Below are 16996 nucleotides of genomic sequence, written 5' to 3'. Positions count from 1 at the left end.
AAAATAAGGAGAGCACTCTGATGAGATATGGGTGACATCCATGTGCTGTTCATTTTTATTATGGACCCGGTGATTTTTAATGGTTGACTTGGATTCACAAAATGTTTCCATTTTTTTTTGCTGACAATTGGTCTTCAAACCAATAGACGTCTGAGTATGCCCACTGACTATAATGGGTATATGTTCATTCTGTGAAAGACTCAGCATACACATACATGAAACACGGTTATCTAAACGAGGCCTTAAAGTCTATTTAAACCTACAATAAGAATTTTATTAGTCCAATTACACTTTAATAAAAGTTGGAACAGATCGCCAAATAATGTAGGAAAAGATTTTGTCTGCGACTTTAACATTGAAGGCCTACCCTTAGGATAGATCATCATGGTCAGATCAGTGGAGGTGGGACACCTGGCACCCCTGCCAATCAACTGTGGCCAGAACTGCTCAGTTGTGGACTACCAGTCCACAACCACAATAACGAAGATGGAGCTTTGAAAAAATGCAACTTAGTAGTTCTGGCTGCTGCAGGTATCGGGAAGGGATGATCAGCACGAGTCCTGGGTGTCATACCCCGACCAATCAAATATTGAAGACTTATCCTAAGGGTAGCCCATCAGTGTTAAAGTCCCGGACATCCCTGTTCAAAATGCTAAATATTTTTTCTGTACAACTCCGATCAAGGCCTATATTTTTACATGGTAACAGACAAAAACCCTGTGTCATCTGAACAGGCAATTAGAGATGGTGTGAATCAATTCACAGGACTCTGTCCATCGGCCACGTCAGTAACCTGTGGTCAAATGATGTGAGTGACATCATCTGCGCTTCTTCTTTCAAGTAGCCAACGTGACATGCTAACGATGACATTGCGCCAGGCCAGCTAATCAAACAAGAGCCTTAGAAGCATCAATTCTACTGTCAAGCATATTGCCATTCATTTGCTTATCTATTAAAGGAACAGACTACATAGGGTTTGTTATCAGTCTATAACCTTGTAATGATGTAAGGCTGATTCAGATTGTTATGTTTTGTAGTTTTAGATCCAGTGGAACAAAAAAAACATATTAGATGTAAAGCTGTATAATGTCTTTAAAAATGTCACATGTAAAAATGAGCACAGTGTGATACTGTGTGTCCCCTTATCCCATACATCTTCATCTCTTATAGTGTGTAATATGCATTATTAAGTAGAGATGACAAAATTTGAGGATTCAGAATTTTACAAAAATCTGCAGATTTTTTGAATTCCACTCTGTGCAAATTCAGCAAAATGGCGGCCAGCTGAGGACGCAATCTTGCTGAACAGTAGAGGACTGGCAAAAAGGTTAAAAAGAAAACAAAAACATATTCACCTCACCGCTCACGTTTCTGACCCCACCTCTGCTCCCTGCACACTGTCTGGTCCTCCACGCCTCTGTTACACCGCATTTCCCAATCGGGATTCACAGTAGGCAAGATTAGGCTCTGCAGTCCACGGTGCCTACTTGAGGACATGTCTAAGCCTATAGGGAACATCAGACCTCAACTTTCGGGCACAGACCCTGGAGGGTGACTGCACATACATAGATAACTCTGGGGCCTGTTCATGGTCGGAAACCCTCGCCTAGTGTTAACACTGAGCTGTAGATATGACACAATGGAGACACAGAAGACCGGACAGCGGACAGGGAGCATCTGGAGAGGTGAGTATAAGTATTTTCTCAATTTTTACATCTTTCGTTTATTATGTTCTGGCTTCTTTCCAAGGACCATTTAATTAGCAGAAAATGCACAGGGGAATTCAAAGAAAATTTTGTCAGATTCGCTCATCTATAATAATAAGTGTTGTATAGTTGGAAGTGAATATCATCATAGTATTGTGCTCGGCTAAAAAGTTGGACACCACGCAAAAGAGGTCAAACGGAGTCCAAAGTTTATACTTTACCTGTTAGGCTCAGAAAAATCAATAGATATATCAGGAAAATGTCTGAAATCATTTTTTGGCCATACAGACCGAGGCCGTCAGAGAGAAGAACAACCTAAGGCTTCTTTAATGCCTGTGGAAAACTTTATCTACTCACCTCCACCTTCCCTGAAGCATCATCTACCATCCGCTGTTCTGCTGCTAAGTCAGGTCTGGCATACAGCTCATTAATGTCAAATTTCACTTGATCCACCTTAGCTAAACAGAGCAGAGGTTTTATTAAAGCTTACAATCTATTATAGAGGAGTCCAAACTATTTAGCAAATGATCCCTCTTATCTTTATCAGAAATAGGCAGATATTTCACTGACACTGGTAAAATCCAGCATTTCTGTTGTAATTTTAGGTCCGATAACTAAAGTTTGTTTTCCCTCTTACACGGTTCGATTCTCACTAATTATCTAATCTGAACGCATTTAACAGATCGTATGGTGGGTGCAATTAAACGGATGAGCTTAGACCCATGGACCATCATTGCTGTTAACCATCTCTTTTACCATATTCTTCAATACCAGATAAACGTGAAGGCTTCTTACCAATCTTGCCCACATTGTGTGTTTTTCCAAGTCCTTGCGTCTCTCCAAAATCTTTCCAATTCTGGAAAAGCTGTTTAAACATGGTTGACTCAGCTCCGTCGTTGACCACCTCCACATTAGTTGTAGCCGGATATCCTTTGCCCTGTATGAAACCCTACAAACAAGGCGTATTAAAAAATATATATTAAGATTACTTAGAAAACAGCAATCAAAAGCTCTAAGTCTTTCCAGAGAAATAAATGGAAGACTCTCAATAGATGGAAACACATTGAGAAAGAACCGTTAAACCCAGATGAAACTGACGTCTGGCTTAAAATAGTGCAAAAAAGGATTTATTCACAATAATTTAAATAATCAGCAGCTAAGCGTTAAGAACCATACATACTGCCATGTGGTACCAAATATGTGAAGTATCCAAATAATCCACTTAAAAGTATTATAAATGTGAGTCCCTATGGGGAGAGTGAGTCACACAATCACGTTAAGTGCTGTGAAATATGTTGGCACCATAGAAGCAATCATAATCAATAAATGCAAGTAATACTTCCATATAGCTTCCACATAATACTGGAATTCAGTTCTGAAATAAATGGACCATACATCGCTAAGTACTGCGTGATTTGAGTTTACCCAAGGGGGCTTTCAGTTAATAAGGACTAAAAGCAAATGTACAGCCTATAGCCCACACTATAAGTACTGTATCTGCAAAGCCAAAGGTTACATCACTATAAAGGTCTGGCCATATCTTCATAAGATTCAGTCCACACTGTAAGGCTGAACCAATTCCAAGGGCTACAGTAAATAGTTGTTACCATCCAAGACATTTATGGCATAGTGAACGTATATACCATAAATGTGTTATGCCATAAATGAGTGGTGCTAGTTCCACTTCCAGGATTCTGACACCTTACCGCAGTGTGGACAACACCTTCTCCAGTTCACACCCTGGTATGACACCATGCATGGGGCTCTCTTTATCTTCTCCTCTGTGATTTGCTGAAACTAGTGTGTTTCACTACTACAACTACTCCAGTAAAACTACAATGAAGGTAGCCGCACACACTTTCCACTTCATCTACTCATCACTGAGAACCATAAGGGTCACAAATCCCCATTCTACAGGTAAGTAGGAAAACCAAGGATGGCCAGACAAAGCACCATTACACAAGCCGTCTTCCACAGTGCACACCACTCTTCCTCTCTTTAGCATGAAAAATACATGTGAGCCGTCACAGGCAGCAAGTGGCCCCCAAACTGCAGGTTGTACACCCCTAATTTACACAGCTAGGTTTGAAAATAACTACTATGAGAATCAAAAAAAGAATGAGAGTTTACATGAGATCTCTACCATAGATTGGCCCACCAACCATTAGGCTATGTTCACATGCCGCACCTTTGCTGTGTTTTTTTCAGCCAAAACCTGCTCTCTTGCCAGTAAAAATGCTGCATGCAAAGCATTGTTTTTTATGCTGCTTACTTGTATGTTTTGTCCACAGTACATGTTTAATAAAGTTGGTTTTATACACCAAAAATGTAGCAAAAAACACTGCCAAACCTGTTTGCTATGTCTTTTGCAGCAGCTGTAACCTCTTAGAGTCAATTTGGTACTTAGTGACCTGGCCAATTTTTTTTACAATTCTGACCACTGTCACTTTATGAAGTTATAGCTCTAGTACGCTTCAACGCATCCCACTGATTCTGAGATTGTTTTTTCGTGACATATCATACTTCATGTTAGTGGTAAAATTTATTCAATGTAACATGCGTTTATTTATGAAAAAAAAGGAAATTTGGCAAAATTTTTGAAAATTTTGCAGTTTTCAAACTTTCAATTTTTGTACCTTTAAATCAGAGACTGGCGTCACAGAAAATAGTTAATAAATAACATTTCCACTTTACATCAGCACAATTTTGGAAACATCATTTTTTTCTTAGGATGTTATAAGGGTTAAAAGTTGACCAGCAATTTCTCATTTTTCCAACAAAATTTACAAAACAATTTTTTTTAGGGACCACCTCACATTTGAAGTGAGTTTGGGGGGTCAGTATAACAGAAAATACCCAAAAGTGACACCATTCTAAAAACTGCACCCCTCAAGGTGCACAAAACCACATTCAAGAAGTTTATTAACCTTTCAGGTGCTTCACGAGAACTAAAGCAATGTGGAAGGAAAAATGAACATTTTACTTTTTCACGAAAAATTTACTTTGAAACAAATTTTTTTTTATTTTCACAAGGGTATCAGGAGAAAATGGACCACAAAATTTGTTGTGCAATTTCTTCTGAGTAGGCCGATACCCCGTATATAAGGGAAAGTCACTGTTTGGGCGCATGACGGGGCTCAGAAGGGAGGGAACACAGTTTTACTTTGTGAAGGCAAAATTGGCTGAAATCAATGGTGGTGCCATGTCACATTTGGAGACCCCCTGATGTACCTAAACAGTGGAACCACCCCAATTCTAACTGCAACCCTAAGCACAACACACCCCTAACCCTAACCATAACCCTAATCCCAGCACACCCCTAACCCCAATCCCAACCCTTACCGTAATCCCAACCATAGCCACAACCCTAATCCTAGCCAAACCATAACTTTAGCTCAACCCGAACTTTAGTCCAACCCTAACCCTGGCCTAACCCTAACCCTAGCCCAACCCTAACCCTAGCCCAACCCTAACCCTAGCCCCAACCCTAACCCTAGCCCCAACCCTAACCCTAGCCCAACCCTAGCCCTAACTTTAGCCCAACCCTAACTCTAATGGAAAAATGGAAATAAATATATTTTTAAATTTTATTATTTTTCCCTAACTAAGGGGGGGGTTTGATTTACTATTTTTTTTTATTTTGATCACTGTGATAGGGTCTATCACAGTGATTAAAATGAACCAATAGGAAAAATTTCCTATTGTTGCCGGATGCCCGCCATTTCTCTCTCCTCTGATGTGGGATCACATCCGAGGAGAGAGAAATTAAATGGGAAACCTGACCTTTTTTTGCGGTTACCATTATTCTGTTAATAATGGCGATCGCAACACTGGGGTAGGTATAAAAATGACCCGAATCATGTTCTCTGGGGTTACTGGGGTTACAGATACTCCTGGTTGCCGAGACCCCAGAGAAATTCCATCGCTGAGGGGTGCTATACACTTATTTCTCAGTGCCGTTAAAAAGCGGCGCTGAGGCATAAGTACCCTTAACTGCCGCCATTAAAAGGAGTATCGGCAATCATTAAGGGGTTAAACTTTCTCATTGCTTTTTATGGATGAAAAAATGCTGCAAAAATGCTGAAAGAATTGACGTACTGCAGATTTAAAAAACGATACGGTTCTCAAATTCAGTAAGGAAAAAAAAACAGGCATGTGCATGAGATTTCTGACATCTCATATTCTTTGCCGGTACTGTAAAATGAATCTTCTTATTTGTTTAAAAAAATACACTGCTAAAATGCTGCATGTGAACATACACTTACTGTACTTTACCATTTTATTATTTATTAAAAAACTTTTCTGACCTAGGGCAAGAAGATTTCTCTATTTATACTGTGTTCAATGTGATTATTGCACTTACCACTGCTCGACTGAAAGCTGCTTTCTTCTCTTCTGGACTGGATTCTTTCCCCCTCCAGACAAAAATCTTGACTCCTCCTTGATCTAGGATGTGACAGTCCTGCAACAGAAAGGACAGAAGTCAAAACCTCTTGGGAGTGTAATCTGTATGCTGGAGAAAGACCACGTTCGTCTAACTTTCTATTAATTTAGTAAAGTTAGTGCCAGCTACTCTAGATATTAACTTCAGGGGATTCTTAAAGGTTAGCTCAACCTTTGCACAGAGTTAGGCCTCTTTCACACATCCGGTTTTTGTCATCTGGCACGATGCGGCAAAATTTTTAATAACCGGATCCAGCACCGGATCCGGTTTTGTCCCATAAGCTTTCATGGTCGCCGCATCGTGCCGGATGGTTATGCGTCGTGTCCGGTTGTTGCCGGACACGGCATAAATTAGCCGTCCGGCATCTGCAAAAAACGTTCCCTGCAACGTTTTTTGTCAGCGCCGGATCGGCTTTTTCCACAGCGCATGCCCGGACTCTGTGAATGTTAACCCCACAAGTGCCCGACGAGAGAGAGAGAGAGATCTCTCTCTGTCACCCGGACACTTGTAAGAGATCTCTCTCGCCGGGCACTTGTGGGGTTAACACTCACAGTGTCTGGGTGAGAGAGAGAGATCTCTGTGGGGTTAACCCCACAAGTGCCCGGCAAGAGAGAGAGATTCTCTCGCCTGGACACTAAGTGTTAACCCCCCATGTCTCTCTCTCTCCTCCCCTCTCCTATCCTCTCCTCTCCTCCCCTCCCCTCCCCTCACCTCCCTTTCAGCAGCTGTCTCTCATCGGCTGCCTCTGTCCACCTCGTCCTGCGGCTCCTTTAATAATGTCCGAGCCGTATCGTCTCGCCGCACACACATCCGGTGTCACGGCTGCAGGCCGCATCCGGCGGCCCGGCTTTTCGCCGCACGACCCCACACACCGGATGTGTGAAAGTAGCCTTATACATTTGTGTTTATTTGTTTTCAAAAGGTAAAGTTAAGAAACTTCCTAAATAGTCTCCATTAAACATTTTCTATCATTTTGATGCAGCAGAATGCCTGTTAGTCCTTTATCTAGCTGAGTGCTCCGCAAAACAGATGCAAATCCATCAGAGCTTCTTCTCCTGCTCCTGACAGCTCTCTTTACTCAAATCTCCCTTCTCTGAGTTTTAAAGAGAGCAGGAGGGAGGAGATTGTAAATACTGTAGATATGCAATGGGGAGACTATGGGTCAATCGCGGCCATTAAACAATCACGGATCGGCAACATGGAAGCTGATCTGTGAAAAATTAATGGCCTTTTTAGACCAGCCGACGACACTTCTATTTGTATACAGACTATTATGTTATTAGCAGCCCATCTCGGCCATGTGCTGCCGAGGATGATGATTTTTAAGCTTGATCAAAAATTATCACACCCAATAAACAAACATTTTGCTTGTTCTTCAGGTGATTGCTGGTCTGTTTAGATTGGCCGATAATTGGGTACAAGAGATACAAAGAATGCTTGTTCCCTGATTATTGGATGCTAAATGAGCCTCATCATTGAGGGCAGGGAAAACAGGCTATAGACAAGGAGGATAGTGTAAAGTATACTAGAGCAACTGAAGACAGCAGTACTCTGGATACACACAGCCCTTACATTCAGCATGTATTACAGGGAGAGACAGTCCTGCAAGAGAAAAATCTAGATCTTGGATCAAGCTGCAAACTGTATGTATGAGTTATGCACCCACAATAGGGAAAATAAGTATTTCATACCCTGCCGATTTTGCAAGTTTTCCCACCTACAAAGAATGGAGAGGTCTGCAATTTTTATCATAGGTACACTTCAACTGCGAAAGACAGAATGTAAAAATAAAAACCAGAAAATCACACTGTATGATTTTGAAATAATGAAATTGCTTTTTAGGACCTGAAGAGAACTGGGACCACAGTCTTAAACATTATTGTAAGTAACCGACTACATCATCATGGATAAAAATTCTGCAGCACACGCAAGGTCTCCCTGCTCAGGCCAGCACATGTCCAGGTTTGAAGTTCGCCATTGAACATCTGGATGATCCAGAGGATACATGTGGTCAAATGAGACCAAAATAGAACTTCTTAGTATCAACTTAACTGGCACCAAGAACACCATCCCAACCATGAAGCATGGTGTGGAACATCATAGCATCATACTTTGGGGGTGCTTTTCTGCAAAGGGGACAGGATAACTGCACCATATTGAAGGGACAACAACCTCCTTCCCTCAGTAAGAGCATTGATGATGGGTCGTGGCTGGGTCTTCAAGCATGACAATGACCCGAAACACACAGCCAGGGCAACTATGGAGTGGCTCCACAAAAAGCAATTCAAGGTCCTGCAGTGGCCTAGCCAATCTCCAGACCTGAACCCCATAGAAAATCTTTGGAGGGAGCTGAAACTCAATGTTTTCCAGTGACAGCCCCGAAACCCGAAAGATATGGAGAAGATCTGTATGGAGGAGTGGGCCACAATCCCTGCAGCAATGTGTGCAAACTTGGTCAAGAATTACAGGAAACGTCTGACCTCTGTAATTGCAAAAGGTTTCTGTACCAAATACTAATTTAATTCAACAAAATGCAAATTAATTATGGAAAAACCATACAATGTGATTTTCAGCTTTTTTATTTCTAGATTCTGTCTCTCACAGTTGAAATGTACCCAAGATAAAAATTACAGGCCTCCCCGTTCTTTGTAGGAGGGAAAACTTGCAAAATCGGCAGTGTATCAAATATGTATTTTCCCGACTGTACAGTATGTAGTGATACAGAAATTAAATGGTAAACTCACAAAAGTAATCATTCCATTTTTTTCTTCAACCCATACTGAAGCAGAAAAATGTGCAACTTTTTGAGATTTATTAACATTATGCTGTAAATTTTCTAGAATGTGGGAGAGGTTTAGTGACCCTTTTTTTATTAAAATCAAGTTTTTATGTTGAATGCAATTATACAATTTTTTTTTACTTTTTTTTTTCTTAATTTCCATGTCAATATATTAAAAAAATCTGATATCTTGTAATTCTCACTGGCCATTAGGCCTAATATTAACTTATTTCCTTTATTTTCTGCAGCCACCTTGACATAGGCAGCAGTCGTCTGCCTCTGACACATTGACTTGTATATTTCAAGTAATTTTGGGGCATGTTGAAACTTTAGGTCATTGTGAAGGGGTGTAATCATCTCCTATTGTATTATGTGCTCTATATGGTATCTATCATTGCTCTTCTGGATGTGATAATAATGAGACTACTGAAAATATAAAATTGAGTATAAGCTTTGTATTAGGCTTAGTAGCCAGTGTATAAATTTCAAGATTTCTGATTTTTTTTTAATGGGAGATTGAAAAAAAAACAAAACAAAAGCTAAAATACAACATTAAAGCCGGATTTCAATAATAAGTAATTTTTCTGAGGACACGTAGGATGTCAGTCTTGGTGAATTTCCCCAAAATGTATTTGGTGTATGAAGAAATCCATAATGAATTACTAACAATAATGAAGCGTGAAAGAAGCTGTGGCCTGTGGAAAGATATATATATATATATATATATATATATATATATATATATCTTTCCACAGGCCACAGCTTCTTTCACGCTTCATTATTGTTAGTAATTCATTATGGATTTCTTCATACACCAAATACATTTTGGGGAAATTCACCAAGACTGACATCCTACGTGTCCTCAGAAAAATTACTTATTATTGAAATCCGGCTTTAATGTTGTATTTTAGCTTTTGTTTTGTTTTTTTTTTTCAATCTCCCATTAAAAAAAAATCAGAAATCTTGAAATTTATACACTGGCTACTAAGCCTAATACAAAGCTTATACTATATATATATATATATTTTAATTTCTTTGCTTTTCAGTACCCCACCAACCTGGTGCTGAAGTAGATCCTGAGTTAGAGGTTTTGTTGCAATTTCTTCGACAACCAAGTCTCCATCTTTTTCAAACACACTGCAAAAACAATCAGAGGAAAAGTATAATAGAACCACGTCACCACTTCCATGTTTATCACCCACTCCTGCTTTTGGCTTAAAGATACTGATGCAAAATACCGAATAAATACTGAATGTGTGAAAGTGGCCATAAAATGAGGATATATCCCAAGTTAGTGGATACGGAGAGCCACGAGCAATTTTTTTTATATGGATCATAGATATTTCTGAGGTCACCACTGCAATCTCTATGTGTCTTGTGGTATTTTGTCTGCCCGGTTGATATATTTGTGCTGTAAAAATTACACATTTGGTTGATATGATTAAAGTAAAAGTTATCAACCTCTAAATTGCACTCGAAAACAGACATTATTTCAGCACTTATTTAATATATTAAGAATTTCCTTAAATTGCAAATCCTTATTATATCATAGTAATTGAGAACTATTTACACAGTGCAGATTAAATACTGTGTATACAAGTTAGCCAACACTTATTTAATAGTATGCCCTACGACAGTGTGGGTGCAGGTGTATAGCGCGGGCTCAGGAACTGAGCCTGATACATAGCTGACCGATACCGGCTGTGCTATGACATCTTCGTGACTGGCATTCACCTGACTTATTGTGTCTTCTCTTCTGGGCCTAGGAAACTCAGAACGCACAGAAGAGAAGATGTAGCGAGCCAGGAGGATGTCAATCACACCTAGGGGGCGGGATTACTGCTTGCAAAGTTGGGCTATTCCCAAAATGAAACTCCCCCAGTCTAGTCAGCGACATTTGCATATACTGAGGATGGCATAACAGCCTTGATTCATGAAGATCAGCTATTTTCTTGCCCGTCTTGATGACAGGGAGTGTTGGAGTCAAATGCTCCTAATTCACGCATCTTAATGAATCGGGAGCCTCTGACAAGTGAAGTGCACCACCTTGGAAATCTTATTCCAGTCCCTCATGAATTAGATGAGCTATGGCAAAGCTGGAAGAAACTAGCATGAAAGTCGCATTATTTTTGCACATCTACAGGTTGCAAAATTTTTTTTGAATTTTCAGAGCAATTTGCCCCAGAATTCTGGTACAATTTCTTGGTTGAATGGGGGCCAATGTCTCAGACTTTTGAGCTCCAGTTCAGACTATACTTTTTTACTTACTGGTAAAGCCTGACATTTGCTTTTTGCAGTTCATCTGCCTTCTCATCGGGAACAGCATCCTTCAGTTCACCTGTTCTGGTCCCAAGCACGGCTGTCATTATCTGCATCAAGTCCGGGGAATCTTGTTCATTGTCTATGATGCCAATCTGGGCTCTTCCTCCTCGCTCATCATCTCTTATGCTCTTAGCCAAAGAACAAGCCTGGAAAGGGATGGTATTTGTCAGCTTTCAGTTACAGATAGAAAGTTGATATGTAGATGTGCGTAGGACACGACTGATTAGAGTTGCTTCATAGCATCTTTCAATATGCAAGCATTAAAGAGAACCTGTCACCATGAAATCACAGCCCAATCTGCGGGCACCATGTTTTATTGACTTAATCCTCTGCTCTTTCTGGGATTACCAGTCCAGTGGGAGGACCGATCAGTGACTGACAGCTTCCTTTATATAAGAGTGCATGCTGATACAGCTGTCAGTCATTGACTGGACCGCCCACTGGACTGAAAATCCCAGGAAGAGCAGAGGATTAAGGCCGGAGTCACATTAGCATATCACATTAGTGACAGGTTCCCTTTAAAAGCAGAAACAGCAAAAATCAATTTTTATTTAAAAATTAATAAAAATATAACTACTGTGGGTGCTGACAGCTCTTCATCATTATAAGATATTATATAAATCTAGGATGATAATTGACGATTGTATGATGTCAGCAAATTACGATTGATACCATTAATTTTCAAACTAACAGAAATACTTTGGGAGAGAGATCTGTCTATATCGCTATCTATTCATTTATGATACTCACTGATAAAGTGCCATTCATGCCACAGCACTTTGCAGACATCATCATCTCTGTCCCCTTTGAGTCTCACAATCTAAATTCCTTATCAGTATGTCTTTGGAATGACAATTGAAACCAGTTATTGTTCTTGGTGGGATTTGAACCCCGGATCCCAGTGCTGCAGAGCAACAGTGTTAACCACTGAGCCACCGTGCTTTTCTCTCTAAATATACTGTATATAATATAGGTATATACTTGACATAGAAGTAGGAATCAATTCACAACTTTGGGAGATTAGTATTTAGTAATCTTTAAGTCAATTTATAAAAATCCGTGTTGTGATCGGGTGATAATGAGTTCATGTGTTGTTACCCAAATCATAAACTTTCCCCAATTTCGGGTGATAAACCAACGTTTGCTAAGAATGTAAGGGTATGTGCACATGTTGCGGATTTGTGTGCGGATCCGCAGCGGATTTGCCTCTGCGGATCCGCTGCAGATCTGCAAGGGATGTGCAGTACCATGCTATCCTATGGAAAATAAAAACCGCTGTGCACATGCTGCGGAAAATTCCGCTCGGAGACGCAGGGGTTTATTTTCCGCAGCATGTCAATTCTTTGTGCGGATTCCACCACGTTTTTACATCTTTTCCATTATAGTAATCCGCAGGTGAAAAAACGCAGGCCAAATCTGCACAAAATTCGCTAGAAATCCGCAGGTAAAACGCAGGCATTTTGACCTGCAGATTCTGAGCGTAAAAATCCGCACACGAATCCGCAACGTGTGCACATACCCTAAAAGTCCTGCGGCAATCATGGACTGTTTTGCTTTACAAATCAATTATCCTTCATTGAATATAACGCTCTGTCCTCCCTATTTCCTTACCCTTATCCTCTCAGTTTTGTTGCTTTCTGGCCCGTTCCACTGGATGATCACTTTGCCAAGGTCAAGAAGGAAAACATCTCCTTTGTTAAAGCTGCTCCAGGACAGATCCACCTATGAAAGTCAGAAGCAATATTTTACACTGAAGCAAAACAGCAATGTCATTGTTAAAGAAATTGCAAACTCTCGGAATAGTCTGCTAATTATAAGAAGGCAAAGTATCTCACTCCAGACATTCTTAGATCTTACACAGTGACTAGCTGACTGCTTATTTCAATAACTAACCCAGACCCCTTCTCTTCTGTCATGGCTGATGTATAGACAGAGAAGCCATAAGCCAAAAAAAAAAAAAAAATGAGTATTTTGCTTACCCACTCCAAACACAGCACTGGTCAAGTGCCAGCAGATCTCACAAACATTTTAAAAGGGAATCTGTCATCAGCTTTTTGCTACGTCATCCGATAGCAGAATGACGTAGGGGCAGAGACCCTGATTCCAGCGATATGTCACTTAGTTTACTGAGTGCAGCAGCTGTGGCACAATCAATGTGTTTAGATGTAGCTTGTAGCAGAGCTCAGAAAGCTGCCCCTGCCTACACCCCTGATTAGCACCTTTCTGTGTACATTGTATATCGATAGTAAGATGCCAATCAGCGGTGGGGGAGGAGTTGGACCAGGATGCACATGAGCTGTAGTCTTGTAGGGTTTATCTGCTGCTGATAAAACACTCATTATCTTGAAAGAGCAGCACACAGCCTAATAAGTGACACATAGCTGAAATCAGTGTCTCAGCCCCTACCTCATGCTGTCCTCAGATTAAATTGCAAAAACCTGCTGAAAGATTCCCTTTAAGAAGTATTAATAATCTGGACAGCAACTCCACCCAAAGTGATTACTCTTTGCCGTGATATTGGGAGCGGGGGGTACATACTTCTGTTGTATTAATCTGTGTTTACAGCAGCGAAGGATTCCTTTTTATTAGAAATACTTAGACATTTATGTAATTATAGTCTGTTGTACACAAGGTGCATTAATACCGATCCAGAATTGTGCCCATAGCGAAACAAACAACATACTGTAGTCTCCCACTGAGTAGAAAAACAAATGTAAAAAGGTTATCAGTACAGAGGCTTTCAGCGCAGTGTTTGGAGAATGGAACAATACTTGAAATGACGCCAATGTGTGCGGAGGATCCACCAACAGCGGAAATGCGCTCTGCTAGGTTTCATCCCTTTCACATTCAGGTACTGTTGGTTTGTGCGGGTGTGATAGGACTATTTTCACCCATGGTATCACCTTCATATGATAGCACTCTGCATTTATAACATTGATATTTAGTGACTGATTAACACTGCAAATAGCACTTGCCTCACTTAAAGGGATATTCCACTACAAAACATTTTGCCTGAACTCATCTAACCTTAAAACTTCCATAAGATGTGTCCATGATTTTAATACGCTCTCTAATGCAGATCTTTCATGGCCAGAGTATACATTATTATGCTGTGATGGTGTAGTGTATTTTATTATATTATTGATTTCAGTTTCTGTTCTTTTTGGCATTTTGTGACTAGTGGGTCTTTTTGCTCTATGAATGACTGTCTACATGTACACCCAAACATAAAGGGAGCGTATTCAGTGTAAGGCTAGGGTCACACAACCAGTTTTCTCCCACTCGAGAAAATTGATCCGATCATGGTAATCACGTGCTGATCAGAGTGTGATCCGATTTTCTCGGATGTAGAGAATTTAAATAAAAAAAGAATTCTCCATCTTCTCCATTCATTGTGTCTGTGAAAATTGCACCACACTCGGACGTCATCTGATTACGGACTGATGTTTTCCACGGACCCATAGACATGAATGGCTGAGTAGTGCCATCCAATTAGCCCGTGCATGCTGTGATTTTTGTTTTTCCTCTGACCAACTCGGTGCATAGCCCCATAGAATAACATGGGGATAGGCGCTATCCATCAAAACAATTTATAGCGCTCGTCCGATTATTACAGTTGTCTGCATGAGCCCTTAGGCCAGGGTCACATTTGCGAGTGCAATGCAATAAACTCGTGCTAGTCTCTCGCCTCCATACCCGTCATTGCCGCCGGCACTTGGGACCGGAGTGTGCGGCTGCATGTCTCTCTATGCAGCTGAACGCTCCAGTCCGAACCACTGGCGGCAGTGGCGGGTATGGAGGCGAGAGACTCGCACAAGTTTCTCGCATTGCACACGCAAGTGTGGCTCCGGCCTTAATCTGTTCCCTTTGCCATTTTCACAGTAAAATAAAGCAATGCCAGTACCCAAGTATGACTCTTCAGGGCAAACAGCCCCCACTGTACACATACCTCATTCGCCGAGACATGCTTTCTTCCTTTTACATGAAGTAAGCGACGTATGTTGTACATATTTGTCTCCACGTGTTTAAAGCCGGAGGCAACTCCTCCTTTCTTGTATCTGATGTGAGAGATAAAACAGAATAAAATCGGAATAAAGGGAAAAAAACGCCTTGTACATCCAGGAGAATGGGAATAGAAAGGACTGAAAAGGCATGTGCAAGTGATCTACAAATCCGAATCATTTTACATTAAAATGGCAAATAGCAGCATTGTATAATGTACAAAAGACAGCCATATAGGAGCAAGGGGACGTCACCCGACAAGGTCCACGGCTGCTGGATTGGGACAATGACTGTGAGGTGTTGGGCAGGAAAGGAGTAAAGCCAGCACAGTGGGATGGCCAGGAAAGGCAGATACCAAAAGGAGTCCTGTAAAGGCGCATCCCAATCTACCTGGGAGTTTGCTGGACCCCTTACCTGGAGGACTGTTATGATTAGGTAACCGAGGAGGATAACAGGGGAATAGGCGAGGCAACCAGATAACCAGAGAGGTTGGTAACTTAGCGGATTGCAGACCCCTAAACTGGCAACACAACTAGAATTAGCCGTGGGACGTACCTACGATGCCCTAGATGCCTTGGCACAGCCAAAGAATTAACTAAGCCTAACGAGAGAAAGGGGAAAGCTAAACTGCCCCGGAGTAGAACCCCAAAGGAATAGATAGCCCCCGAACATATATTGCCGGTGAGACAAGATGAGGCACATACACAGGCAGAAAATAGAGTACGCAAATGATGGGGCCCAAACTGTCTAGATAGAATAGGACCGGAAAGGATACTGTCTGCAATCATGCAAAAAATCCTAAGCAAAATTCCAACACGTCTGATATGCAAAAATACTAAGGCCACACGACCTCTCCCCCACTAAATCAGCACTCTGGTGTAACTGGATGCAAACAAAAGATACTGATATAACAGGGGATTAGAAATACTGCAAAGACTGACATAAGCTGTGGTAAATGAAAGAGAGTCCAGCACAGGTCCCAGCAGGGAACCAGGCTGGACTCACACCAGCAAGGCAGAAATCAGAGACAAGCAAAAAAAGGATCAAATGCAAAAAGATTCAAACAGACAAATAACTTATCTGAAAGATGCAGGATGAAGCAGGAGGCAAGCAGACTTCCAAAAAGCTCAGGAGGAAAACCAAATCACCAGCAAGAGCTGAGGAAAGGTTGCTCACTTAAATCTCCCCTGTCTGTAAAACCTGACCTCCAATTATCCTGCTCAGGTGATTAACTTCTGTCAGCCAAACTAGCTCCATTACCAGCAGCAACCACCAGAGGGAGCCCAAACTCAGAAGCCAGGTCAAAAGTGTTCACAACAGAGGACATGGCACCAAGCGGGCATCTGTGCACATCAGAATTGTGAGTAAAGATTTGGAAACTGCACCCAGCTGTGTCTTCTGAATTATTCCTGCGTCACCCGCCCTGCACCACATTCACCATCCTCACCTTTAACATCTAATCCAAACTGCCCTGGGATTCAGCTCTAACTGTGGAGAGCTCAACCATCTCTGCTGCCCTGTCACCATCCCGGAGGATCTGCATAGCTACGTCGTCCTATTGACCGAATACTCCAGGTGGCGTCACGAACACTTTATTATAAATTTTATTCCCTTGTAAATATCCCTTTAATTGGATGCCCAGGGCCACAGACTGGGTCACCGCTGCCATGACACTCGCCCTTTAAGAAGCGGCCAGGTACCGGGAATTCCCACTGTCCTGGCGAGCGATCCGTGAGCGCACCC

The 16996-nt window shown here is 41.3% G+C and overlaps 1 protein-coding gene across 3 annotated transcripts in view; it reads right to left on the bottom strand.

Moving 5' to 3' along the window:
* The window catches only part of VILL (villin like), a 156069-nt gene that overhangs the window by 32335 nt on the left and 106738 nt on the right, over positions 1-16996 (bottom strand). For all 3 annotated transcript variants that reach the window (XM_073581476.1, XM_073581475.1, XM_073581477.1), the window contains 7 exons: positions 15201-15309; positions 12863-12973; positions 11198-11397; positions 9988-10066; positions 6070-6168; positions 2502-2655; positions 2064-2164 (listed from right to left, as the gene is read on the bottom strand). In XM_073581476.1, coding sequence (XP_073437577.1) covers positions 2064-2164; positions 2502-2655; positions 6070-6168; positions 9988-10066; positions 11198-11397; positions 12863-12973; positions 15201-15309 — 853 coding nt within the window. The remainder of the gene's footprint in view (positions 1-2063; positions 2165-2501; positions 2656-6069; positions 6169-9987; positions 10067-11197; positions 11398-12862; positions 12974-15200; positions 15310-16996) is intronic.

The sequence above is a fragment of the Dendrobates tinctorius genome, unplaced genomic scaffold, assembly GCF_039654945.1.
Source record: "Dendrobates tinctorius isolate UK_male_01 unplaced genomic scaffold, ASM3965494v1 ptg000070l, whole genome shotgun sequence".
Taxonomy (NCBI): domain Eukaryota; kingdom Metazoa; phylum Chordata; class Amphibia; order Anura; family Dendrobatidae; genus Dendrobates; species Dendrobates tinctorius.
Note: the sequence above shows the minus strand (reverse complement) of the source record. Positions and strands in the feature narration are given on the sequence as shown.